The following is a 27,304-nucleotide window of genomic DNA, read 5'->3' as shown; positions in this document are numbered from 1 at the left end:
GACAGCAGCCCACCTGTCCAGGCTCCTGATGCGTGCAACCAACACACGCCAGGTTCCAACGTGTGGGACACCTCAGTAAACACAACAATCTAGTCCCTGTCCTAGAGGCCTGATGTGCTGGAAGAGAGACAGAGAGCCCTTGACAACCAGGAAAAGCCCAGAGGTGATTACAAGGACTGGTGTGGTCGCAGCTGGTCCCAGTTAGGCATGGCCATTGCTAAGAAGCAGAGCAGCTGTGACAACCCACAGGAGACCCTCAAGAAAGTGGGCCTAGTAGTGTCCCTCATGATGCAGGAGGTCCATGAGTCTCTCAAAGCCTCTCACTACCCTAAGATTACCTGAATAGAGCCCTGAGCACACAAAGTCAGAAACAAAGGTGGACACATCTCAGTTTACACGTCAGACTCACTGGCAGTCATTCGCCAAGTAATCCTGAGTTTGCCTGCTGCTGTGTCCATCAGCAATCACAGATTCTTTTATTCCATATTTGGTTATCAAGTATAGGTCTCAGATCACATTTTATAGAGTAACACACACACACACACACACACACACACACACACACACACACACATACACACACATTAAAAACAGGCTCAGTGGTTAAGAGCACTGATTGCTCTTCCAGAGGTCCTGAGTTCAGTTCCAAGAAGTCACATGGTGGCTCTCAACCATCTGTAATGGGATATGATACCCTCTTTGGGTGTGTCTGAAGACAACAACAGTGTACTCACATACATAAAATCAATAAATCTTTAAGAGAAGGGGGGGAGAAAGGTTGATAAAGAGGTGTCAGAATTTCAGCCTAGCTTTCCTGGAGCCAGAGGTAGAGAGCTCATAAGGACACAGGTGAAAGTCTGTAGAGACAGGGTAAGTCTGAGGAGATGCAGGTACAGACACAGCAGGTACAGGCCACTGGAAGAGTTTGTTTGAAGTGGTCAGTGTCACCGGCAAAGGATGCAGCCCTTGAGCTAAAGCAGGGGACAGAGGCTGAGTCCTCTCTATGGCAAAATTCCTGTGGAAAAGGCTGGGACCAAGTGACAGGCCACTCAGTGTACCTGCCCTGGTATAGCCTTGGGTGCACCCCCAAGAGATCCTGGTGAGGGATTCCATTTTGTTTAGTTGGTAGGTTCATAAGTCTTGTGTCCCTGGAGTGATTTGGTATATTGACAAGCATTATTCATGAACAGCACAAATAAATCATAAGCTTGTGCCTCCCGACTTGCTAGCAGGTAGCGATTACCTGTGTAAAAATGATGTGGAATCCTTCTTTCTCGGCACTTACCCTCAAAATGAAGTGTGGTGATTTGAATAAGAATGGACCCCATGGGTCATATATTTGAATGCTTAATCACCATGGAGTGTTGTGTTTGAAATGATTAAAAGGATCAAGGGTTGTGGCCTTGTTTGTAGACTTTGAGATTTCAAAAGCCCATGCCAAACCCAGAAAGGCCCCCTCTTTCTCTTTCTTTGTCTCTCTCTTCTGTCTCTCTGTCTCTTCTGTCTCTCTTCTATCTCTCTCTTCTGTCTCTCTCTGTCTTTGTCTCTCTGTCTTCTATCTCTTTCTTCTGTCTCTGTTTCTCTCTGTTTCTCTTCTCTCTGTGTCAGTCTTTCTCTTCCTGTCTCTCTTCTGTCTTTTTGTCTCTCTCTGTCTCTCTGTGTCTCTCTCTTTCTCTCGCCCCTTCTCTCTGCCTATGGATCATGACGTAGCTCTCAGTTACTTTTCCAGCACCATGTCTGTCTATCTGTGCCAGCACCATGATAATGGACTAGACCTCTGAAACTATAAGGAAGCCCCAAATTAGATGCTTTTAAAAAAAATAAAAGCTGCCTTAGTCACTAAGACAGCTTAGTGGACTTCACAGTGATAGAACCAAGTAACTGAGACATGAGGTAGCTCCAGTCTAGGCTCTAACTAAGCAGTCTGCAAGCTGCTATTCCATATAACAGAGTCATTTCAAGACACGAATAGCTAGGTGGACAAGAAGGCTCAATGGATAAGCCCAGTAACAGCCTAACAACTGAGTTTGATCTCAGGACCCACATGTTGGAGGAAGGGGAGAATTATTCCTCAAGTTGGTCTCTACTTCAATGTATATATGCATGCACACACCCTTAGCATACACCTTTAATCCCAAACAATGAAGATAAAAGTTAGCTTGTAGAAGGAAGCAGCCATGTTTTGAAAATGATGTCAAATTGAAGGGCAGACAAAGTGACAAATTAGAAGATTTGACAGAATGGATAAGCCCAATTCTCACGAGACCAGAAAGGACAGAGAGGCTACTTAAGAGCACCGCAGGGAGAAAAGGTGTGTGTGGCAGTTTTACTGGGACCATTTTGCAGAGACAGGCTGCAGGTAAAGACAGAACAAGCCAGAGAATGAGAAGGAATCAGATAATTAGACCAAATTGCCAGAATTAGTTTGAGGCCAAGCAGAGCAATTCAGGTAGAAGCTGAGAGAGGCCAGATTGGATCAGTCAACTTGGAGAGGAGCCAGAACAGCTGAGTTGAACCAGCCAGCCAGAATTCAGAAAGAACTAGAAAGGATGAGTTTATTCAGCAGTAAGCCTTGACAACAATCACACCCGGTGAGTAAATGTTACTTTTACAAAACAGGGTGAGACTTCCTAGCAGCATAAATGCTTTTTGAGTTTCTTGTAAATAATCACAATAAACCTGTAGGCTCATCAATCTGGATTTGAGTGGAATTCTTTCTTTGGTCTTGTGTAAACGACTCAAACACCAGGCTCCACCAAATAGAGATGGTTTATTGAATGCCACATCCCAAGACTGATTGATCAGGGCCACAGGTCAGAATCAGGGGTTGACTGTGATGTTGAGTCAAGATCCTATAGGGCTTTTAAAGCCTGAGATCTACAAATACCTGTGCCAAGTTATTCTACCAGTCAGGGTTTAGAGATGGGGGTTTCCTTAGAAACTTGTACACTTGTCCTGCTCCCATTGGTCGGGGTACTCAACTGTGGCAGAGGACTTGCCTAATCTAACATTCATGTCTTAACTTGCCAACCAGGATGTCAGTTATATGTCTCTTTCTGCCAAGCAGGATGTCAGTTCCCAGGGACATCTTGGGAACTTAAATTTTACTTGACCCCTACTCAAAATGGAAGTCTTATTCCAAATGGTTTCTTATATTGCTGTCTCTCTTATATTGGGATCCATCCCAGGGGTAACTTAGAAAAGCAAATACCCAAAAAGTTTATACACGGGTGCAGGAAGTGCTGCTGGGTAGTTGGTTTGGGTTCAGACTTATCGTGGGTAACTACACAAAGAAGTTCTACTGACTTCCTTCATGATTGGTTTTCAACAGCACAGAACATAGCAGACTATGAAATCAACTTGGACATGAGAAAGTTTCCTACTAACAGCAGAAACAACATAAGAGATAGTTTCCTTATAATATTAGGAACAGCACAAAATGGCAGGCTAGCCAGGTAACAGTTCTCTAGGCCTTAGCAGTCCATCTATGTCTTAATATATCTTACCTAGGCCTGAGCATGCTGATGCTGTCTATATCAGGAATGGAGAAGCTTTTCTTTATATTGCTCTAGAGGGTGTCACACGACACCCAGATTAGCAGGGAGAGAGAACAGAAGGAGTATGAATTGGAAAGGCAACCCTGGGACAGTCATGTTTTCAGAGTCACCCCAGTCTAATTTCTCCAGCACTTTGTCTTCTGAATAATATATACCCAGATTCACCAATACTGTATGGCTGCCTGTATTGGTTGGTCATTGGCTGTAAACTTCTCATAGACATTGATAACCTAGGCTAGCCTTCCTCCACAATCATAGCATATAGTTCATAGTGGGTTGCTGCTGGGTGGTTAAGTGGAGGGAGATGAGAACAGATCAGTGAGCATAAGGATGGGTTGGATAAATAGAGAGGTATGTAGGAGACGAAGGAAGGGATGAAGGGAGAGAAGAATGGATGGATGGATGAATGGGTGGGAGATGGACAGATGGGTGAACAGATCAACAACGAGAAGGTTGGATATAGAATGGGATGGATGGATGAATGGGTAGAAAATGGATGGAAGATGGACGAATGGGTGAAGAGATAAGCAAAGGAAAGATGGATGGTGTGATGGCTTGTGTATGCTTAGCCCAGGGAGTAGCACTTTTAGAAGGTGCGGCCTTGTTGGAATAGGTGTGTCATTGTGAGTATGGGCTTTCATCCTAGCTGCTTTGAAGCTAATACTCTGCTAGCGGCCTTCAGAACAAGATCTATAACTCTCAGCTCCTCCTGTACCATGCCTGCCTGGATACTGCCATGTTCCCGCCTTGATGATAGTGGACTGAACCTCTGAACCTGTAAGCCAGCCCCAATTAAATGTTGTCCTTATAAGAGCTGCCTTGGTCATGGTGTCTGTTCACAGCAGTAAAACCCTAACTAAGACAGATGGGTAGAAATGGATCAATGGAACAACAAAAGGGTAGAGTCAGAGATGAAGAAATAGATGAACAGGTAAGGGAAAGGTGGGTGGGTAGAAATAGAATGATCAATTGGTAAGAGATCGATGGAAGCAACAATAGAACATGGACAGATGGATAAATAAGGCCGGGATGATAGGAGAAAAGTGTGGGGAGAGTGGCTAAAGGCTTCCGGAGGCCATGGAAGGTAAGGTTTGTTGAAGTCCATGGTGAAAGGAGCTGAGGAACAGCCAGAGCATGGAGCTGTATATGCTTGCCCTGCCTCCTTCTAGAGTGACTGTCATCATGAAAGGGCTTGTGAAATCTTGAGGCCACCTCCTTCTCTTTGCTGGAGCTGATAGAGAATGTGGGAAGGAAGAGACCTGCCAGGGAGTCCTGTGTGTGTGCACTGGGAAGGTGTTGTACCCTGGGCCTAGGTTTGTTGTGGAAAGCTGCCTTGCTTAGCTGTGTGACCTCAGGTCAGAGACACAACCTCCCTGAGTCTTGACTTTCTTAGTAGGCAGTGGATCTCAAGTCTGCAAGGACAACAGAAAAAGCCCAAGGGGTGTCCAATGAGGCCACATCTGGCCATGGGCTAAGTAGTTATTTCTGGTATCCAGGCAACCTTTAGGCATCCTTCACATTGATGTCACATGCCTAAGGCTACCTCAGATAGAAGCACTTAGGAGAACACAGGCTTTCTGTCTCGCCCCAGAGGGTCTAGACACATTCTATTCACCTTCCTGCCTAATCATGAGTTTTACACAACTGGAAAGGCCATATAGCCCAGGCCTCAGGACCGACAGCACAGAAGGACCTTGCAAACTCTTTCCTGCTGGACATGGTGACACATGTGTGTAACCCCAACATTTGGGAGTTAGAGGCAAGAGGACCAGAAATTCACTGCTACATGGCCAACGTGAGACCAGACTGGCCTACTTGAGATGCTATCTCAAAAAAAGAAATTCTGCCTCAGCTTCCTGAGTGTTGAAAGCACAGACATGAACTACCATATCCAGCACGATCAATGAGTTTTAAGGATTTCATTTTTTAAAATCTATTAAAATTTATTTTACGTGTAGACCAGGAGCATGCAAGTGCCTGCAGAGGCCAGAAGAGGGCATGAGGTCACCAGAACTGGAATTACCAATGGTTGTCAGCCACCCAACACAGCTCCTGGGTCCTCAGCAAGAGCAGAACATGCTCAGAATCACTGAATAACCCTCCAGACCCTAATGTTTCTAATTCTGGGTTTCAATTTCCTTCCTTCCTCTTCCTGTCCACATTCCTTTTCCCGGGTGCCTAGGGATCCACTTCTTGTACGTGACCGTAGCACACAGAGGAATGACCTGCAGCCAGTGGGTATAAGCCAGTGTCATGGTTTGTATGTGCTTGGCCATGGGAGTGGCACTGTTTGGAGATGTGGCCTTGTTGGAGTAGGTGTGTCACTGTGGGCTTGGGCTTTAAGACCCTAGTCCTAGCTACCTGGAAGCCAGTCTTCCACTAAGTCTTCAGATGAAGATGTAGAACTCTCAGCTCCTCCTGCACCATGCCTGCCTGGATGCTGCCATGTTCCTGCCTTGATGATAATGGACTGAACCTCTGAACCTGTAAGCCAGCCCCAATTAAATGTTGTCCTTATAAGAGTTGCCTTGGTCATGGTGTCTGTTCACAGCAGTAAATCCCCAAGACGACCAGACAACTTACAACAGATCCTCCCTGCTCTGCTTTACAGCCTAGATAGGCAAACCCTTTAGCCCATCCCAAGTTTCACTCCCCTTACATATTTCCTTACAGTACAAACCATTGAGTGCAGGCAGGAAGAAGACTCCAATTCCTCACCCTCCAAGGCTGGGGATGGAACCTAGTACCTCATGCATGCAGGGCAAGCGCTAAACCACTGAGCTGCACCCCCAGTCCCTAGGCTCCACCTTTTAAGGACAGAGTGCCAAAGATTTTACAGACATGCTTTAAAAAAAAAAAGCACACATGTGCGTCTGTCTCCCACCCTCAAAACCACATAAAGGCCAGAGATTGGATTTCCTGAAACTGGAATTACAGGGAGATGTGTCCCACCCAACATGGTGCTGGGGACCAAACGCAGGTCCTCTCCAGGAACATCAAGAGGTCTTAACCACTGGATCATCTCTCCAGCCCCATGGAGGCACACTTCCAAATGATTATGAAGAGTCGAGAACCATGGCTGTAAACTGCACAGGCTGTCCTCAGATGGGCTACCCCAGAGGCCAAAGAGGACCCAGCTGAACCATCTGAAAGAGGTCTAGACAGGCAGCAGGCGAGAATGTTTCAGAGTCGGCTCTAGGGAGCCAGGGGAGCAAGTGGGTCACTATGGTTTGGGGCACATTTCATTCGTGCAGGCATAGCCTGGCCAGGAACAGATACATGGCTAGTGGGGCAGCAGCTTGGGGCAGTAGAGTTTTCACTGTGTAGCACCTGCTCGCTGCCAGCCAGACATCCTCGCTGTGGTCAGAATGACCTTTACAGGGGCTACTTAGAGGTGAACCATGCCCTTCATGCTTCCCACCCTATCTGGCACAAAAGCCTGGTAGAGCAGAGCAGACACAGAGCCCCACATGACAAGGGAAAGAGAAGCTGATCTACCTGCCCATGGCTACCTTGAAGGGAGGGAAAACAGGAGAAGTTGTGAACATTGACTAAAACCCCACAAAAGTTCACAGAACTCCTCGTTCCAAGACACTAAACATCTTTCATAAGCCTCCCCCGCCCCCTTCAGTCTCTGGAGTCATCCAGGGCTCCCTTTGGCCACATCTGATACTTGTGGAGTGACATGCCCACTATGAGTGACCAGAGTGAGTTCAGGACACAGCATCCTCTTCTCTCTCCCGACTCCTGTGGTGCCAACTCCAACTAGTTCTAGGGCACCTCAAATCAAGCCTGTGCAGGGCACACGTCGTCCTCAGGCCAATGCCCTCCAGGGCCTGTTGATGCTGACAGTGGGTTGGGAACAGGCTGCCCATGGCATCACCGGGCTGCCAGTGTGTCAGTGAGAGCCCGGGTGGTGGGGTAGGGAGGCAGAGTAGAACATATGGCCAGATACCCATGAGGGACCCCTGTGACCTTCCAGTTCTGGGGGCATCCCAAGCAGAAACCCGACAGTCTATTTTTTCTATGCATTTATTTGTTTGTTTGTTTGTTTGTAGTTATTTATACCAAAGACCATCTTGAATTTCTGGTGTCTGTTGACTCCTGAAGGCCAAGTGGGTTTTAAAGCAGGTCAAGGCAGCCTCTGGTGAACCAAGAGCTGACCCCGGGGAGAACCGTTGGGAATGCAGGACCCCCACACACCCACACCCAGAGCTGTAGTGCAATTATTAAATTAATCTTCATCCTCTGCTTCCTGGAACTGGAGCATCACCGATGCAGGGTACCAGCAGAAGTGAATACTGTCTGCTCCCTGGATCTCTCCCCAACTCAAGGCACACATGGCCTGGAAGGAAGAAGGTGACAGGCAAGATGGCCAAGCCAAAGCATCCTAACATTCTGAGACATTGTCCCCAAAGCTGTTAAGCAAGCCACCTCTCCTGCTCAGGGGCTAGGAATTGGATTTGGCTGCACAGGAACTCTAGGCTTCACTTTCCTCTTGGAAGCCTCACGTGTGTCAGAGCACACCAGCCAGACAAACCGGTCTGAGCCTCCTCTGAGGCTGCCTGCCAGGCTGAGAGCTGCTCCTGGTTCCGTGTTCTTCCCTTTCCCTGCAAAGCTGCCGTTCCAGCACTTCCGTGGCTCCTCGGGGTGGCTCACTGACTGAGAAGAGCACTGTGTAGCACAAGCCGGCCTTGAGCTTGTGATGAACCCCCTGCTCCAGCCTTCTGATGCTAGGTTCTGCTGGAGATCCAAGCTCACTCACGTCTACGCTTTGCCTCTTATTGGAATCTTTACACTTTATACACCTTTTATTTATTCTGTGTGCATGAGGTAAATCCATGCCACAGTACAAGTGTGAAAGTCAGAGGACAAGAGGTGGCAGTTGGTACAGATGGGTCCTGAGGACCAGACTTGGGTGTCAGGTCCCTCCATCCACTACTCCATCTAGCTGGCCCCTCCTTACAGGATTTCGTTGTCGCCGAGCGTTTTTCTCACTAGGTACAACCTACGGCTATTCTTGATTGTCAACTTGTCTACATCTGGAATTAACTAAAACCCTAAAGTGGGGGCACACCTTGAGAGACTTTTGCTTAATCTGAAGAGGGAAGATCCACTTCTTTTTTTTTTTTTTTAAAGATTTATTCATTTATTATATATAAGTACACTGTAGCTGTCTTCAGATTCACCAGAAGAGGGCATCGGATCTCTTTACAGATGGTTGTGAGCCACCATGTGGTTGCTGGGAATTGAACTCAGGACCTCTGGAAGAGCAGTCAGTGCTCTTAACCACTGAGCCATCTCTCCAGCCCCCCCCTTTTTTTTTAAAAAGATTTATTCATTTATTATATATAAGTACACTGTAGCTGTCTTCAGACACACCAGAAGAGGGCATCGGGTCTCCTTACAGATGGTTGTGAGCCACCATGTGGTTGCTGGGATTTGAACTCAGGACCTCTGGAAGAGCAGTCGGGTGCTCTTAACCGCTGAGCCATCTCTCCAGCCCCCAGAAGATCCACTTCTAATCCAATTTTTGAGGCGCGAAGTCTCTCTTAATCCCGATCTTTTAAGGCAGGAAGACACCTCTTTAATCTGGGTCACACCTTTGACTGTCAGCCTGTGTGAGGGATGGGGAGGAGGGACGCTTGCTCCCTTGGCCAGTTCTCACCCTTACTGGCGTTAGAGCAAGACTTCTTTGGGATTTGAGTGTATACTGAAGACCAGAAGGGACAGCCAGCCTCATGGCCTGAACAACTACTGGATTCTTGGACCTTCTATTCAATGGCTAGCCATTGTTGGATTAGCTGGACCACAGCTTAAAAGTCATTCTACTAAGTCATATATACATACATACATACATATATATATATATATATATATATGTGTGTGTGTGTGTGTGTGTGTGTATATGTGTATGTATGTATATATGTATATATGTATGTGTATATATATATGTATATATGTATATATATTATCATATAGAGGGGGGAGACTCATTCTATAAATTCTTTTCCTCTAAAGCAGTGGTTCTCAAACCTTCCTGATGCTTCGACCCTTTAATTACAGTTCCTCATGTTGTGGTGACCCCCCAACCATAAAATTAGTTTGGTGTAACTTCATAACTGTAATTTTGCTATTATGAATCATAATGCAAATTTATTTATTTACTTCTTGGAGCTATGGGCTGACAAAGGAGTCACAACCCACAGGTCAAGAACTGCTGCTCTAGAGAAGCCTGAAGGTACAGTAGCCTTGGCTAGCTTAGAACTCACTATGTAGACCAGGACTTGAAGTCATAAGAGATCTGCCTACTTCTGCTTCCTGAGTGCTGGGATTAAAGATGTGAGCTACCACATCGAGCCTTACAGGATTAAAAATAATGTTATATATTTATTTATGTGTGAAGACAGAAGAGGGTATTGGATCCCCTGGAGCTGGAGTTACAGGTGATTGTGAGTCACCGGACACACTCGGGTCCTCCGAAAGAACACAGGGTGCTCTTAACCACTGAACCATTTCTCCAGCTGCCTCTGCCCCCGGGGATTTTTTTTTTTAATTCTAAAAAAATAAATTTTAAATAATTGGGAGCACCCCTTGCTTGTCTTTCACAGGCCATGTGTCCGTGGAGACAGGAGGTACTGTTAGCCAGTAAGGGCCTTCCTAATAACATCACCCAGGGTGTGTTGTGGGGCAGTGGGGGCGGGGATTTCAACCTACGAACTGCAATGGGAGCACATCCAGAGCACAGAGGTGTCCCAGTGCTTTGCGTGAGAATTAGGTAGAGTTCAAAGTTCTAAAGCTATGTAGGGGGGTTGGGGATTTAGCTCAGCGGTAGAAGCACTTGCCTAACAAGCACAAGGCCCTGGGTTCGGTCCCCAGCTCCGAAAAAAAAGAAAAAAAAATAAAGCTATGCAGGTTAAGGGAAGGAGAGCTTGGTGTGTAAACTAGAGCTGGGCAGGAGAGGGCAGGAAGATGAGTAGGTACAGCCAAGTTCTTATGGCTCTCCTGTGTCCTTGGCATTGAGCAAGTGAGGTAGGGGCTGATCGACAGCCCCTCTGGGGTAGGGAGATGAAAGGGTATAGTGCTCCTTTTTGCCTACTATTGGTCCTGTTTCCACACTAAACCCGTCTCATATAAGGACTAAGGAAAGACATTTCCAAACATGTCACTGTGGGCAGTGACAGCCTCGACCCACGCTGCCTCTCTCCTACTGCCCAGCCCTTGGCATGGATCCTCAGAGCTAAACAGATCTCAATATCTGCGGGGCAGAGGTGGAAGAGGTAGTAATACTCCTGCTATAATTTTACCCTTGTGAAACATAAGAAAACAATAAAACAGTACAGCCCTAGGACATGGGCACTCCAGGACTCTTTCGGTTTCTTCCCAGCTAACAACCAAGGACAAGCACTTGGACCCACCTTGTCTTCTGCCTCAGATCATCAATGGCCGGTGCAAAGGGCTCTCAGATAGCAGGATGACTGTCTCAAGTGACTCCTTCCTACATAAGTGCCTGCACCACACCCCCTTCCCCGACAGTGCAGACCAGCAAGCCCAGGGGACACACTCAGCCACACAGGACAAATCCTGACCCACCCACGGTGGCATGCAACCTCAACTTAGCTTTCCATTCCCTCACACACATTGTCCCTAAACCTATTAAGTCCAGACACAATACCAGCCTGCCACAACTGGCCCACCTATACTCTGCAACGAGGTACCTAGAGGGCTGCCCACAGGGTCCCACTGGACCTCCCTCCAATGGTTCTGAAGCTCAACTATGGGGTACCCCATGTGCGTATGAGGCTCCTGAACCCTTCCCCAGCACTCCTACAGGATCAGAGCTCCACACAACTAATGCCAGGAATGATGTCAATGTGAAGGCAGGCTCTCCCACGCTCCTCCTCCCCCCACCCCCAACTTTCTCTGGCTTTTTGACGCAGGCTCTCTTAACAAATAAAACAAGGGCCAACGAGATGAGGTTCAGCAAGTTCTGCTCTCGCCTGCCCAGCATGCGTGAACCCTGGGTTCCACCTCCAGAGAAAGAGAAAGTAGCCAGGTATTATCATGCACACCTGTAATGTCTGTCCGAATTCAGGAGGCTGAGGCACGAAGGCGTCAAGTTCTAGACCAACCTGGGCTACATATGAAGGTCTGGTCTCAAAGCCACAGGCAGAAAGAGCTGTTCTTGTCTCACGGCTGCCCTCCTATTTCTTGGAAGCAGAAACCAGGGCGGTGTGAGGGTAGGAGCTTGACCACGTGGCCCCCAAGGCATTCTTACGACTAAGCCCCTGGAAGAGGATTGTTGGGTTCAGCGGCACAGGCCTCAGGAGGGATCCTACAATCACCCCAGTTCCGGTGTGTACCTCCTTCTCCCTCTTACCACTTGCCATCAGAAGGCGTCCAGCTGACGCAAAGCCTGTGGAGATCAAACCCAGGTCTCCAGACCCCTAGTTCAGGGCCCAGTAGCCACCACAAGCACTGGACTAGGGGTCAGCAGGCCTGGACTTGGGTGTCGGCTTCACGAAGAGTCCATTCAGTTCTAAGGATAAACACCACCTCTCAAAAAACACTGGGGTCCCTGGCCTCAGATCGGCCCCTCCACCAGATCTGCCATCCCACAACTCCCGCGCCCAGTTCAGAGGGAGCAGAGGCAAGATAGGAATGCGGGTAACCTCAGGAGGCTGTTACTCAAGAGAAAGTCACTCTCAGCAGAGGCCCTGGGAGTGATGGCTGTGTCCATCCATCACTTGGACCTACTTCAAGACTCTTTGCTGATGTAGATATTAAGGGCGACTGGGTGAGGGCGGGGTGTGGGGAAGGGACGTCAGGTTCTTACCCTACCTCAACTTTAGTGCTCTCCAAGCCTGGAGCACAGGCACGCACGCTCCTTGTCCTGCACCTAGCTCACCCCGTCCCTAGGCCCAGGGCTGCAGCCGGATGTGCGCACCCCAGATCTGGCCTTCTGGCGGCTCCCAGCCCTGTCCTGGAATCTCCCTTTCTCCATAACCTTCAGCGGCTGCCACGAACACATCGGGCTTGGCGGCACCCTTCCATCCACAGGCCCCTTCTGTTTGAAAACGTTTCTGCGTCGTTCAAACTCAAGCCCCTGCCTCCGCTTCAGCCCGTTCGCCTAAGGAGATCCGGGGCCTTGGAGGCCCCTCCAAGTGGGCGGCTGTTCTCGAACTTTCACAGCTAGCTGAGTCCAAGGCCGTAGTAGGCCTTGGGAGAGTCGCGGCGTTCCACGTGTGCACTCGCCACGGTGTCCTCTTGACACAGGCAAGGACGATGAAGTTGGGCAGGAGAGTCGCATCCAAACACCGTGAGGGGCCCCAGGGTCGAAGCAGATCGAGCGCCGCCCTACGGACCGTGCAGTTGGGACGTTTCCGGCTCCAGTGCTCAGTGTGCCCACCGCACTTTCCCTGCCCAGCGCTGCGCGGGCGGGCCCGAGAAGCACAGTCTTTGTCTACTGAACCCCGAGGCGCCCCCGCCCGCCGCGCCCGAGGCCACGCCCCCAGGCGCTCCCAGCCAATGAGGCTTGGCGGCTGCATCCGGAGCGCGGGGTGTGTCCGCGCCTCGCTTGCCGATTGGTTGTGCTCTGACCCCCCGCGGGGTGCTGAGGCCGGCGGGGCGGTGCGCGCGGTGCGAGGTGAGGCCGGGCAAGCTGGACGCCCGGGCAGGGCTTTTCTAAGATTCGCCACCCAGTCGACACCCCGACCCCACTGCGCGCCCGGAGGCCTTACAGCCCGAGTCCCGAGGAGTAGTAGGACTCAGCCGGCTCGCCCGGCCGGGCCATGGCGCTCGACTTCCTGGCTGGATGCGCCGGAGGTAAGGAGACGACCGGCATGCCAAGCACACAGCCCGCCTGGTACGCGGAGACAGGTGTCTTCTTGACCCTTCCGTGCCCACTGGGCGCAAGGTCTGGGGATCCCGGCAGCACCGCCCCTTGGCCGGAGGCAGGCACAGAACGGGAGGATACGGCGCGCAGCCTACTCATCCTTCCCTTCCCACAGCTGTCCGAGCGAGGCTAGTGACACCGCGCGACCTCCTAGAGGGCTGCCCCGACCCAGGCGCCCAGCGCTACCAATGCGATGCTTTAAGTTGCTGGAAGGTTCAGGAGAGGAGGAGGCGGGTCTACCCGGTGGTCAAATCGGTGGTCATGTCAGCCTGACTGGAGAGAGCTCGAAGCTGAGTGCAGGCCAGGTCTGCCCATGACCCAACGGTGCAGACCTGTTGAACATTTAGTGCCTTTCCTTTTACCTACAGGATTAGTTTATTTATTAAGTATTAAATATAGAGCCTAGTTTAGCCATTGGGATTCCAAGTAAATCAACTCAGTGGCAGTGGTGTGGCTGGCTATGTCAAGGTTGGGTTCAGCTCTGAGGCCCAGACCTGGCTCTTCACCCACCTGTCCTGCGTCTTCACCCACTTGCCTTCGTAGCCCTACCCGGAAAGGTCTCGCCTGGAACCATGATAGACTGGAGTTGGCCTTAGGTGTGTAATCTGTGCTCTTCCTCCTGGGTGGAGAAGGTTGGTCTGGCAGGATGCCATCCTAGAGCAGTGACATGCCCACAAGGTGCTTGGGAACCACCAGACTGTCACCAAGTCTGTAAGCTGTGGGAAGGTGACCAAGCCCAGAGATTTCCACAAGCTGGTGGGGAATTAGAGACCCAGAAAGAGCTCCCAGCTGTAACAGGACAGGTGAGGGGCATCTTCTATGGCTAAGACCCCCAGGGCCGAGGTTCCCTCCATTTGTAGCCTGGTGAGTACAGTGGACCTGGGGAGCATATATTCGCCCTGAGGGCAGGCCTGCTTAGAGACTCTGACCACCCCCACTGTCCCACAAGCTCATGAGCTCTTGCTCAAGTAGGCCTTCCCTGACTGGGATACCCCATCCATCTTCCCCCAGCCTGTCTCCATTCCCTGTCTGCATTCACACCCAGGGTGCAGAGAGCGCCCTACTTCATAGAGTACTGCAGGGTGGGCGTGAGGTTTCAGTGAGATGGAGGTCACCTACAGAGTGAGGTTCATCTAACAAGGAAAGAATGGGGGCCTGGGGCGGGAAACACACACTCAACCTCTCTGAAGGGCTAGGAAAGCTGCGGGGCAGACAATGATCTGATGGTGCTCCAGACTTGCCTTCCAGGTTCCCATCACTGCTCAGCTCTGCTCAGAGTACACTTGCTGTCAGACAAGCTGAGCTCTGAGGCGCGTGGGGATCTGGCCTTCTAAAGTACCGGTCTAGTTCCTTCTGGCTTTGTTCCTTTCTCTTTGAAGGCCAGGATGATGATGGGGCCTCTTTCCAGAGGAGGAATGCACCATGGGTGTGCCTGAGTGGCCCAGGACACATCCTACCCTGCCTTTAAAATCTCTGAGAGGCACAGCAAATACCCTGACTTGACTGATTTCTGGTAGAAGGGCAGGAATGCCTCTACTCTCTCCGGACTGTGAGAGGACTGGTCTCAAATGTTGAGGCCACAATAGCCCCTGGGTTCCTGATATGGCATGGGCCAGTGTGACAGAAATGCCAGATCACCAGGTAGTGTCTCCGTGGGAAGGGCAGACCTATCATCTCTCTCAGACCTGTGCTGCCGTGAGCAGTGGTCCCTTCCTGTCCTCAGATAATCGTGGTGTGAGAGCTGCCCTGGTCATGGTCAGTGGCTTTGGAGTTAGCAAATGGGTTCCTTTCTGTTGGTGTGATCCATCTCAGAGGCGGGTGAGGCAGGGCTACCTGGCTCTCCGAGAAACTATAGGTCAAAAGGACATGGGTAGTAGGAAGTGGGAATGCCAAGGCTTGCCAGCTTTCAAACCCCTTGGGGCTTCCCAACAGAAGGGGTGGGTAAGAGGCTTTGTAGACTCGGCAGTGTTTTGGAAGTGGCACAGACTGTTGTTGCTGGCACCTGTGAGCACCTGTTCACAGCTGGGCTCTGCCCTCGGTGGGAAAGGGAGGAAGGCAACACCAGGGCATACCCAGATGCCTAGCATACCAGCCATGGGCGCTAGGCTTTCCAAAGCCCTAAGAGATCCAGATTAGCCTAAGAAAAGACATTCCAGAAGTAGGATCTGTAAATAACCAAAAAGTGCTAAGCAGGGGGCTTTGTGAGGTCCTGGTTCTGCCCCAGCAACCACTAACCAGGAAGTTAAAACAACAGGTGAGAATAGTGGCTCTCCAAGGGAGGAAATAAGGTCCCACTGCCAAAAATGGGTAACATTGGGAGGATGTGAGGGGCTCCAGGAGGAAGGGAGCCTTCCTGGAGAGATGGTGGCTAGTGAGAATAGATAACAGTGGAAATTTCCCCAGCTTGGAACCGGGCATGAATCTGCAGCTCGAAGGCTGGTGGAGTGCCAAGCAGGGTTGTTTTAAAGAAACAGGCACCCCCTTGGCACCCCCGGTGACATTTCTAAAGTCCACACATGAAATCTCAGAGGCATCCTGAGAGGACACAGGGAGAGGGTGAGTAGGCTTCTTTTTTTTTTTTTTTTGGTTCTTTTTTTTTCGGAGCTGGGGACCGAACCCAGGGCCTTGCGCTTCCTAGGTAAGCGCTCTACCACTGAGCTAAATCCCCAGCCCCCGTGAGTAGGCTTCTTATCTGCAACGGACTCTAAGCTGAGAGGAGCTGCGGGAAAGAGGCAGTGATGGTGACCTGTGGTAGATGAGGGGTCAGGGGATGCTTACCTTTTTCCCTGTGTGAAGAAGGAAGCATTACTAAAAAGTGTTTCACTGAATTAAAAGGGCGGAACAGGGAAGGTGCAGAGTGAATGGAGGCCAGAGGCCAGTCGATCGCCACAGACACAGGCTGTGAGTTTGAAGCCAGCAGAGTCTGTATAGGGAGGTCCAGGCTAGCCAGCATGACCTAGTGAGACCCCCATCCTCCAAAAGAAAGAAACGAAAAGACCTGAAGCACAGAGCAGGGTGGGTCTCATAGAAGGATGCAAGACACAATTCTGGAGATGTTACCTGTGCACTGGCAGGATCTGGGGCCAGCCCTCACAGGACCAGGGCGGTGAGTGGGCAGGAGGCAGCCCCAGGGCACAGCTGGAGCTCGGGTTTCCTCACTTCCTGGCTAAGCTCCAGGGATGTACGGCTCTGTCCTGCTTTGCTCATTTGTAGAATGAGTTCATCATCCTCGGGAACGGGAGCGGGAACGCTAGGATCGGTATGAACCGGGAACGGTGACCAACAGTGCGTACTGTTAATGCTCATTGCCCAATATCAACTGTTGCAGTTAGACACAAAGTACTAGCAACCAGAGGGAACGTTTTTCCTTCTGTGTTGCTAAGGGAGGAACCCAGGACCTCAGGCACCGTGAGCAAGCACCCCACCTCTGCCCACAGGTCAACCCCAAAGAGGCTCTTTGACAGATGCTCCCAAGAAGTGGAGCTGATTTCTGTTTCTCCTTCTGTGAAATGGAATCATTGGGCTGCAGGGAGTAAGGTGGGGTTGAAGGGGAGTCACCGATGTTCACTACCTGAATGGCACCAAGGAGTGAGTGTTCTTAAGCCTTCGAGGAGGGGTGAACCTTGCTCTTGAGGGTGGGGTCTCCGGCAGGCCCTTAAATGATAAATAAACTGAGTGTGAGTCAGGGTAGTGTGGCTCTTGGGAGGTGTCAGCCAGCAGCAGGCAGTGGGGCCTCACACCATGCTGAAGAGAGGGCAGAGGGGGAAGGGGAGGGAAGAAGAGGGAGAGAGACAGACAGAGACGGAAAGAGAGGTAAAGACACACAGAGAGACAGAGACCAAGATAAACAGAGAGACAGAGACAGACACAGACACAGAGAGAGAGGGAGAGACAGAGAGAGATAGAGTCAGAGAGTCAGAGAGAGATAGAGACAGAGAGACAGAGACAGAGGGAGACAGAGACAGAGACACACAGAGAAAGAGACACAGAAAGAAAAGAGAGAGACAGAGACCAGGATAAACAGAGAGACAGAGACAGAGACAGACACACAGAGAGGGAGAGACAGAGAGACAGAGAGAGACAGAGACAGAGAGAGATAGAGACAGAGGGAGACAGAGAGAGACACACACAGAGAGAAAGAGAAGAGAGAGACAGAGAGACACACAGAGAGAGACAGACAGACAGGGAAGAGAGACAGAGAGAAAGACCGAGAGAGACACAGAGAGAAAGGGAAGAGAAAGACAGACAGAGAGATAGAGACAGACAGACAGGGAGAGACAGAGAACAGAGACAGACAGAGGGAGACAGAGACAGAGACACACAGAGAGAAAGAGAAGAGAGAGACAGAGAGACACACAGAGAGAGACAGACAGACAGGGAAGAGAGACAGAGAGAAAGACCGAGAGAGACACAGAGAGAAAGGGAAGAGAAAGACAGACAGAGAGATAGAGACAGACAGACAGGGAGAGACAGAGACAGACAGACAGAGACAGACAGACAGAGACAGACAGACAGAGAGACAGAGAGACAGAGACACAGACAGAGAGACAGAGACACAGAGAGAGAGAAGAGAAAGACACACACAGAGAGACGAAAGAGACAGACAGACAGGGAGAGACAGACAGGGAGAGACAGAGAGACAGAGACAGACAGAGAGAGACAAAGAGACAGAGAGAGAGAGAGAGGAGAGAGAGAGTGTGTGTGTGTTTTCAGGTGAGCAGAGTAAGGCCAAGATGGTGAGTCCCTTTGTGAGCATGCCCAGGAGATAAATAACAGGAGGAAAATGCAAATCCCAGTGATAGGCTAACCTCTCACTCCAACATGCTCAAGAGCCTCTTGTATCAGCCGCTGGACCGGAGCTGTACAGTTAGTTCCCTAGGAGACACATCGTCTTGAGGAGCTACAGGGGAAGAGAAAGGACAAATGCTCTGAGCAAATCAGCTTGTTGGCTGGCTCTCGTTACCAGAGAGGACAGAGAGGACACTACAGGAATCCCTGGGAAGGGACCATGGGGCCCCCAGGGTCTCATCGGAACCTGGTCAGTCTCTCCTTCCCAGAACCTCACACTCCCCAGGATTCTGCAAAGGTCTGAGGCACTTGGTCACAGGTACCTTTCTCTTCCAGGTGTGGCAGGTGTGATTGTGGGACACCCTTTTGACACAGTCAAGGTGAGTACTGTGGAAGCACAGACGTCGGGGACAGACATCGGCGTGCAGGGTTTCTGCCCAGGATCACAGTAAAAGTCACGCCCAGGTTCTGAGTGAAGGCAGGGCTGCTGTTGGCCACCACGGAATGAGCCACCTTACCCTTCCTCCTGGAATTGCCTCTTCCCGGAGGCTGAGCTGTATGTTGAGTCCACAGCCAAGCCTGACAGAGACTGAGGTACTGATGATGGGCAGGCCTTCTTTTCATCCCTAGGGAGGAAGTCTATCCTTTCCTGGTGTATAACTAACTCCCTTAGCATCTTCACTGAATTATTATATTATTCTATGAGTTTTGCCTGCGTGTATCATCTATGTGTCTCGCGTATGTGCCTGGTAGAAGTGGAATTAGAGGTGGTTGTGAGCCACCGTGTGGATTCTGGGAATTGAGCCCAGAGCGTCTGGAAGAGCCCCCCGCTGCTGTTAACTGCTGAGCATCTCATTAACCCCACCCCTATTATATCCCTGAGAGAAAAGTGAGAGTTGTGAAGTTGTGGAAATATAAGAAACCGAACCCCACTGGGCAAGGTGTGGTAACACCTCGAATTCCAGCCCTGGGGAGAACTGAGAGTTTGGGGCTGCCTTGTGTTAGGAAAGCCTGCCACAACAGCTGGCTGTGGTAGCAGACACTGAGGTAGAACTTGGGCGTCTAAGGCAGGAGGTTCCAAGCTGGAGGACAGCCTGAGCTGTTCTAGCAAGACCATGTGACAAACACTTGATAAAACCGAGAGGATTTCTCGTCCAGTTGTTAAAGATGGGTGCCTGCCCTGACTGAGTGCTGGCCTGAACCTGTGGGGCAGGTCCTCTGGCAGTAAAACCTCTGAGTCACACCTCGATTAACTAGAGCTCCAGGCTCTTAGGATCCCTGGACAGAGGGAAAGGAGACAGACCTACACCCTCTGGCAGAAACCCCATGTGGAAAAGTCTCCTGTGGCTGGAGCTGTAAATGCTCAACTTATTCCCCTGCCATTTCCCCAAGGCCCAGGTGGCCTGTCGTTGGCAGGCCCTAGCCCAGACCTGTATTTGGTACAGACACTAAGCCGGCTTCTCCCCTTGGGTGAGGGAAGAGCTGGAGGCTGAACACATCTCAAGCTTGGTTGAGTTCACTTCCTGGTTCTTCCTCCCCCCCTAACCCCCCAGGGGTTTGTTGGCAAAGAAAGGAGCTCAATTATTCAGAGCTGGGATTTCTTCCAGTGTGGGTGTAAAGGCCTGGCCTCGTGCACCGGCTTTGACCTTACAAAGCTCTGTCCCTGCTCCAGGCCTCCTCTGCTGCTGCCTTAGTACCTGACCTGGGGCCAGACATGGGTGAACTGAGGAGTGAATGAGGTTACTAAAGTTTGGTTGTCCATCACATACCAGGATAATTTGAGTCCGGTTAATGGGGTAACGCAGGTCCTGGACAGCACAGACCTGTCACCCCACAGCAGGCATCTCTGGGAGAAGGCCACACACTATACTCTCTTGGCAAGCGGGGGCCCCTGGTCAACTTGTCCACAAAGCAACCTACCATGCCCACATTGTCTGGATATCTTCTCCACATCCCCTCCCGCCCCCCACGAGGCTCGCTCCCATCCACATAGCAGTGCGTTTATATCTCATGATCAAATGTCTTAAACACCTCCCACAGCTGTGTCCAGCCAGTAAGAGCTTTGGATTTACTTCCTCAGTAGGGCACAGATGCTGAGTTAGTTGGGACTGAAGCAGGCCTCTCCGGCGAGAAAGTACTTTTGTCCTGGAAGCCAAAACTCCTCTGAGTTGCTGAGCCCACAGCCACCCCTCTGCAGTTATTCATCCACAGGAGTCACCCCATTGCCCTTGGAGATGTGGAAAGTGATGTGGAAAATCAGTTTGCATGGTTACCCCTCCTCAACTATGGTTGGGCCGCTGGCATTGTGTTCAAGCAAACTGACTATAAAAGGCTGTTGGTTGGCTGGTTGGTTGGTGGTTGGTTGGTTGGTTGGTTGGTTAGTTGTTTGGTGGTTGGTTGATTAGTTGGTGGTTGGTGGTTGGTTAGTTGGTTGGTTGGTGGTTGGTGGTTAGTTGGTTGGTGGTTGGTTGGTTAGTTGGTTGGTGGTTGGTTAGTTGTTTGGTGGTTGCTTGGTTGTTGGTTGGTTGGTTAGCTGGTTAGTTGTTTGGTGGTTGGTTGTTTGGTGTTGGTTAGTTGGTTGGTGGTTGTTTGGTTGGTTGGTGGCTGGTTGGTGGTTGGTTGGTGGTTGGTTGGTTGGTTGGTGGTTGGTTAGTTGGTTGGTTAGTGGTTGGTGGTTGGTTGGTTAGTTAGTTGGTTGGTGGTTGGATGGTTGGTTGGTGGTTGGTTGGTGGGTTGGTGGTTGATTAGTTGTTTGGTGGTTGGTTGTTTGGTGGTTGGTTAGTTGGTGGTTGGTTGGCGGCTGGCTGGTTAGTTGGTGGTTGGTGGTGGGTTGGCTGGCTGGCTGGCTGACTGGTTGGTTGGTTGGTTGGTTTTTAATGTGTATAGGTGTTTTGCCTGTCTATATGTATGTGTACCCTGTGTATGCCTGATGCCCATGGAAGCCAGAAGAGGGAATTGTATCCCTCTGGAACTGGAGTTACAGAAGATTTGAACCACAGAGTGGGTGCTGGGAATTGAACCCAGGTCCTCTGAAAGTGGCTGCTCTTAATCACTGAGCTACCTTTCCAGCCCCTTGGTGGTGGCGGGAATCAAACCCGGGACCTTGCACATGCTAGGTAAACCCTCTATCACTGAACTAAAACCTCAGCCCATGCCCCACCCTTTCTGCATCAGGCCTAGGGAGCTTGCGAGCTCTTGAGAACATGATGTGACCTACTTTTCCCCACAGCAGCAACATGGATCACAAGCCTAGGAGACACCCCTCTCCTTAGGCCACCATAAAGGCCAGTGTATTAAGAGCAGATAAACTCTCAGCAACAAAGAATGCTTTGATGTGGAAGAGGTTCTGGGCCACTGGGCCTGGCAATGTCCCCAAGTCCTGGGGTTATTGCCATGGATCCCTAAGGAGGCTGTCACCTGTCTCGTGACTCATGGCCTCGGTTGTCAAAGGGCTACTAGCAAGAACCAAGCAGGGGGCAGAATAGAGGCCCAGTATCCTATCCTGATGGAGGTTACTGGTGGGATACCATGCTGGGATCCCTTTGGCTGCATCCCCATATGTGATCCCAAGAGTCATCTGAGCAAGTGTTGGTCCCAAGAGCTGGTCCAGTGGTAGTGCAAAAGAGAGACCTCTCCTCCACTTGTCAGAGGTCTCGGAGATTCCCAGCCCTCCCAGCCCATTGGCAGCTGGCTGTCCTTGTAGCTGTTAGCTTTCAAACACCCAGCCCAGCCCCACCCTGGGATCCTAGGTCACAGGAAGCTATTTGGCTACCAGCCTTGTGCACTGCAGGCCAGGGGAATTGCTTCAGTGTCTCTGCCTGATCCTGCTCACTGGCCCTGCCCTGCAGGTGCGGCTTCAAGTACAGAACACAGAGAAGCCTCAGTACCGAGGGACGCTGCACTGCTTCCAGTCTATCATCAAGCAAGAAAGTGTGAGTGGCCGGGCGGGGCAGTTGTAGGGCTGGGGGGCAAGCCCAGAGGTGCTAGAGACTCAGAAAAGGCTATCAGGGCATCCCTAAGGGGCCATGGCTGTGTGAGTTGATCGCTAGGGTGTCTTGGATGGAGGACTTTGCATCTAACAGAATTCTGCATGCTGCCTGTGAGTAGCCAGGGGGAGGGGCTGCCACTCCTGTGTGGAGGGCCCAAGGATAGCGGCTGGGCAACACAAGCAGGGTGGCACCCCTCACCTGATGGCATTTCTGTCTCTGCAGGTGCTGGGTCTCTATAAAGGCCTGGGCTCGCCACTAATGGGACTCACCTTCATCAATGCACTGGTGTTTGGGGTGCAGGGTAACACCCTCCGGGCCCTGGGCCAAGACTCACCACTCAATCAGTTCCTGGCGGGTGCAGCAGCAGGCGCCATTCAGTGTGTCATCTGTTGCCCCATGGAACTGGCCAAGACGAGGCTGCAGCTGCAGGCGGCAGGCCCTGCCCGTGCCTACAAGGGCTCCCTGGATTGCCTGGTACAGATTTACCGGCATGAGGGCCTGCGCGGCATCAACCGGGGCATGGTGTCCACACTCCTGCGGGAGACGCCCAGCTTCGGGGTCTACTTCCTCACTTACGATGTACTGACCCGTGCCATGGGCTGCGAGCCAGGCGACCGCCTGCTGGTGCCCAAGCTGCTGCTGGCGGGCGGCACATCGGGCATCACCTCCTGGCTCTCCACCTATCCCATGGACGTGGTTAAGTCGCGCCTGCAAGCCGACGGGCTGCAGGGAACCCCTCGCTACCGCGGCATCGTCGACTGCATGCGGCAGAGTTACCAGGCCGAGGGCTGGCAAGTCTTCACAAGAGGGCTGGCCTCCACACTGCTACGTGCCTTCCCGGTCAACGCCGCCACCTTCGCCACGGTCACTGTGGTGCTTACGTATATCCGGGGTGAGGAGGATCAGGTAGACAGCGAGGCAGCTCCGGGCGCCTCTACCACTCCTGCCGGGCCAGCCCTGGCCCAGCCATCCAGTCTGTGATCCTGTCTGTCCCACTAACTTTGTTGGTGTGACACGGAGGGGAATATGGCTCCTCGGCCAATCTTCTTGCTCATTGGCCAGTGATGCCAGCCAGTCTACACCCCACTGGCCTCCTATTTTCTTAGCTGTAAAATGGGGACTCTTCCTCATATGGGGTACATTCGGGGAGATCAAGCCTACCTAAGTCTGCACTCTGCAGACAGAGCTGCCAGCCAGAGTCTTCCGAGCCCAGCACTCCCAGGGGTTATCTCTTGAGCCAACCATTACAAACCGGCCAAGGACCCACCCGTTCCCCAGATCCTCCAGCGACCATGTGGTAGGGACAGTGGCAGCACACAATGCTCTCGGCGTTGCAGAGCAGCCCTGCCTCCATGGCTAGCTTCTCCACTGCTGCTCCTGAACGGCAGAGCAGGGTTGAGACCCTGGCACCAAGCTTGTGGACGATGGAGCCAGTGTAGGGCCTGAATGGGAGCAGACAGGCCACTGGCCTCAATGTCTCCACAGGGAAATTGTGTAACAGCTGTGGCAGGACAAAGTCATCTTACCTCTGGGCCTTAGGCTACCTGTCTGTAGGATGGAGGCCTGGGTCAGCTGATGTCTGGCTCTCTTAGTGCCACCCAGGATTCCCAGTGGTAGGTAGTCAGAGGGTCCAGGAGAACACTGTGGGATCGGCCCATTTCCCAGTAAATGCCATCCTTCTGAGCACTGTCAGTGCCTGTGCCTGTGAAGGCACAGAGGTCTTGGCACCAGTACAGAGTTGCCAGTTTGCACCTGCCTGGGCGGGGGAAACTGAGCTCTGGCTGTCCGGCACCATTGTACTGTCCTCTAAAGGAATAAAGTCGTTTTCCAGTGTGTGAAGCTCCTCTCTGCGTGGTGCAAAGGACTCTGTTTCTGTCCTAACCCTGGACTCACTGGCTATGATCTATGTACTTGAAGTTGGCCCACAGGACTTGGAGCAGGTCAGTGGTACACCTAGGCCTCCCTGGTAAACAGACAGAGGCATGAATCTTGCTTAAGATCACAGGAAGGCCCTTTAGCAAGTATTGACCATCATTCCAAAAACTGGAGGGCTATGGTGGGGGACCCATGGAGGAGGAAAGTTGTGGGTGGAACTATCCACCGACTTAGTCAAGTAGTGTGGTCCCCGCTCAGCATCAGGGAGGGCTTCTCGGAAGAGGCCTCCTTCCCCTCCCTGCCACCGTCTCTGCCTCCCATAGCCACCTGGGCCCAAAGGCTTCTATGGAAGCACCCATGTGCCCCAGCTCTTCATCATAGCACCTCTCAGAAGCTAACTACAGCATGCGAAATCACACTTGTTCAGCTTCTAGGGACAGAAGGCCAGAGGGGAGTGTCTGGTTGTCCCTGAGCCTCCGTCTTGGCCTTTCTTCTCTTTCTAGTAAAGGAAAACAAGTGATGACAGGGGGTAGAGAAGAGGAGGCCTTCCCAGGCTCCTTAGCCTAGTGACTGTCTCAAGGGCAATCTGGATAGGGGCCTGGGCCACAGGGCACCCAGTGTCCCCATCACCCTCAAAGCCACATACCTGTACTTTCCAGAAAGGTCCTAATGTGACCAAGCAAGACAGGAGTGGGGCAGCCGGCCCCTTCCAGTGCCAGGGTTACAATACATGGACAAGCCCATTGCTTGAAGAGCGGTTGACAGGGGCTGCTCGAGGCTGCCTTATGGCTTCCTCCAAATTGGTAACCTCAATAGTAGCCCGAAACAGTAGAAGGTGGTAACACCAGAAAGCACCCCCCACACCCCACTGCCGCTGTGAGAGTTGACAAATGGGTTTTCCAATAAGTCTGGACTAAAAGGAGTGGTGGCCGTTAGTAAATTTATCCTGAGTTTTGTTGTGTGCTGGGCGCCCACATGTGCTGTGGAGGACAGGTTTAGAAGACAACTTGTGGGAATTCTCTCCTCCTTTGGGACACCATCCGAGTCCCAAAGACTAAACAAACTCAGACCAACCATCATCACCCTTGGCAGGAAAGCACACTTATGTGCTGGTCCACCTTGTGAGTTCAAACTCGTCTGTTTTGTTTGCTCCTTGACTTGAACTTAATCTTCATAAGTACTATATGAGAGTTTTATTTCCTATGCTTGAGACACGGGCTTGCTGTGCAGCCCAGGCTGGCCTCAAATGGGTAAGGGTGTGTCACCATACCCAGCTTATGAGGGCTCCTCAGACCTCCCACATTTCATTTGGAACTCACGTCTGTATCAAAGGCAGACCATGAACTTGAGCTCCTCCTGACAGCCACCAGAGATGCTGGGGTGAACGGCTGGCACCACCAAGCCCCACGCATGTTCTGTTCTTTGCTTTGTACAGGTCCCTCGGGCTGTGGCTAACACTCTTTCCTCAATTCCCAGATTTCCCCAGAGCCCTGAAAGACACTGTTCCTTGACTTTCCAATTAAGGTGGTGACTGTCAGTCAGTGATGTTCCTTGTGTGATTAAAGGACTATGGGTGAGCCAAGAGCTGTGTGGGAAGATGCAGCCCACCCCTAGAGGTAGAAGGTGGGAGGATGGCAGCGTGGGTCAAAGGTCTGGTCCTGTGAGGGCTGGAGCCGCATTGCTCTAGGGAATGACAACTTGCAGGTCTGGCTTTGAGTTACTTCATGTTATAAATGTCACGACCTGGACCTCAGTTACTCGGTTTTGAGTGTAAATGCCAAGAAAGAATGACTCCACATCCTGTTTACACGAGTAAACACCATCTGCCGACACACCAGGAGGTACAAATTGATCATTTATTTGTGCCAATAAAAAATGACCCCTGTGAATATATCGTGTCACATCAGAAACACCGGACATGGAAACTTACTGCTCATACTGGACGGAACCACCTCAACTAAAACGATACAAGGAGCACTGGGCCGGTGAGATGGCTCAGTAAGGAAAGGTAATTGCTGCCAAGGCTGTGAAGCGGAGCTTAATCCCTGGAACCCGTACAAGTGGAAGAAGAGAATCAACTCCTTCGACTTTCCCTCTGACCTCCATATACCACACCTGACTCCCCCTCCCACACACACACACACACACACTTATTTTTTAATGTAAAAAAGTTCTGCAGGGGCTGGAGAGATGGCTCAGTGGTTAAGAGCACTGGCTGCTCTTCCAGAGGTCCTGAGTTCAATTCCCAGCAACTACATGGTGGCTCTCAACCATCTGTAATGAGATCCGATGCCCTCTTCTGGTGTGTCTGAAGATAGTGACAGTGTACTCATATACATACATATGTATATATATACACATACATATATATACATATATGTGTGTGTGCATATATATATATATATACATATATATATATATATATGTAAATATATCCTTAAAAAAAAAAAAGACTTACATGGCAGGCATACCGACCACCACCTGGCCACTTGTCCTCACCCCCGTGCAGGAAGATGGCCACAGTGAAGGACTTGCCGGAGTTCCCTGATCCAGCTGGAACACAGGCTCCCTTGATGGCTACACTCAATCCATTTGAACACACTGGTCTTCAACAGCACCTAAGGATCGGTGATTCCTAAGGCTCACCAGCTTCCCAATACCCTCTTCCCCGTATCAGTTCTCTCCCTTCAGGGCAGCCTCACTGAAACTTGAAACCTCTAACCCTTTCTTGGCTGTTCTGCCATTACTATAGTGGTGTGAAGTGTAAAGTGTGCTCTGAGTTAGCCCTGGTAATTAAGACTAATTAAGGGGACATGTGGCTAGAGAGATGGGTTGAGCTAGGAGTATTTTTGCTCTTGCAGAGGACCTGAGTTTGATTTCTACCATCCTTAACTCCAGTTTCTGGAGATCCGACACCCTCTTCTGACTTCTGAGGGCACCAGGCACGTGGCGTAGACATAAATACAGGCAAAACACTCATACATCTAAAATAAATGTCTTTAAAAAGAAAAAAAGACTGAAACAAAACCAAAGGATGGGCAGCCATTGTTTGGCTGCCAAGCATGGTTGAGATTAAAGGTTTCATGTAGCCCAAGCTAGCTTTGCAACATGGTTTCATTTAGCCCAGGCTAGCTTTGAACTCATTTTATAAGCAAGGTTGACTTTGAAGTGATCCTTCTTACAGCCGTCTGGCTGGGCTT

The 27,304-nt window shown here is 51.0% G+C and overlaps 1 protein-coding gene, 1 long non-coding RNA gene and 1 other non-coding gene across 5 annotated transcripts; 1 reads left to right on the top strand and 2 right to left on the bottom strand.

The window, feature by feature from the left end:
- Nucleotides 1–8,677: 8,677 nt before the first annotated feature.
- LOC134479257 (uncharacterized) lies at nucleotides 8,678–13,055 on the bottom strand. Its single transcript, XR_010052360.1, has 2 exons — nucleotides 12,399–13,055; nucleotides 8,678–11,845 (listed from the first exon to the last, which is right to left on the bottom strand). It is a non-coding gene; the product is annotated as an uncharacterized LOC134479257 (long non-coding RNA).
- Mir345 (microRNA 345) lies at nucleotides 11,973–12,068 on the bottom strand. Its single transcript, NR_031789.1, has one exon. It is a non-coding gene; the product is annotated as a microRNA 345 (primary transcript).
- Nucleotides 13,056–13,148: 93 nt separating the features above from the next.
- On the top strand, nucleotides 13,149–24,068 carry Slc25a29 (solute carrier family 25 member 29). Of its 3 annotated transcripts, none has more exons than XM_006240541.5 (4): nucleotides 13,150–13,382; nucleotides 18,577–18,834; nucleotides 22,089–22,172; nucleotides 22,452–24,068. In XM_006240541.5, the coding sequence occupies exons 2-4, from the start codon at nucleotides 18,745–18,747 to the stop codon at nucleotides 23,208–23,210; spliced, it is 933 nt and encodes a 310-aa protein (XP_006240603.1). In that variant the 5' UTR covers nucleotides 13,150–13,382; nucleotides 18,577–18,744; the 3' UTR covers nucleotides 23,211–24,068. The 3 variants fall into 3 exon arrangements, with proteins under 3 accessions (XP_038968330.1, XP_006240603.1, NP_001010958.1); NM_001010958.1 differs by having other exon boundaries at nucleotides 13,274–13,382; nucleotides 18,577–18,620; nucleotides 22,452–24,062; XM_039112402.2 differs by lacking the exon at nucleotides 22,089–22,172 and having other exon boundaries at nucleotides 13,149–13,382; nucleotides 18,577–18,620.
- The last annotated feature ends 3,236 nt before the right edge of the window (nucleotides 24,069–27,304 follow it).

Source organism: Rattus norvegicus, chromosome 6, assembly GCF_036323735.1.
Source record: "Rattus norvegicus strain BN/NHsdMcwi chromosome 6, GRCr8, whole genome shotgun sequence".
NCBI classification, from domain to species: domain Eukaryota; kingdom Metazoa; phylum Chordata; class Mammalia; order Rodentia; family Muridae; genus Rattus; species Rattus norvegicus.
This window is presented reverse-complemented; position numbering and strand designations above follow the sequence as displayed.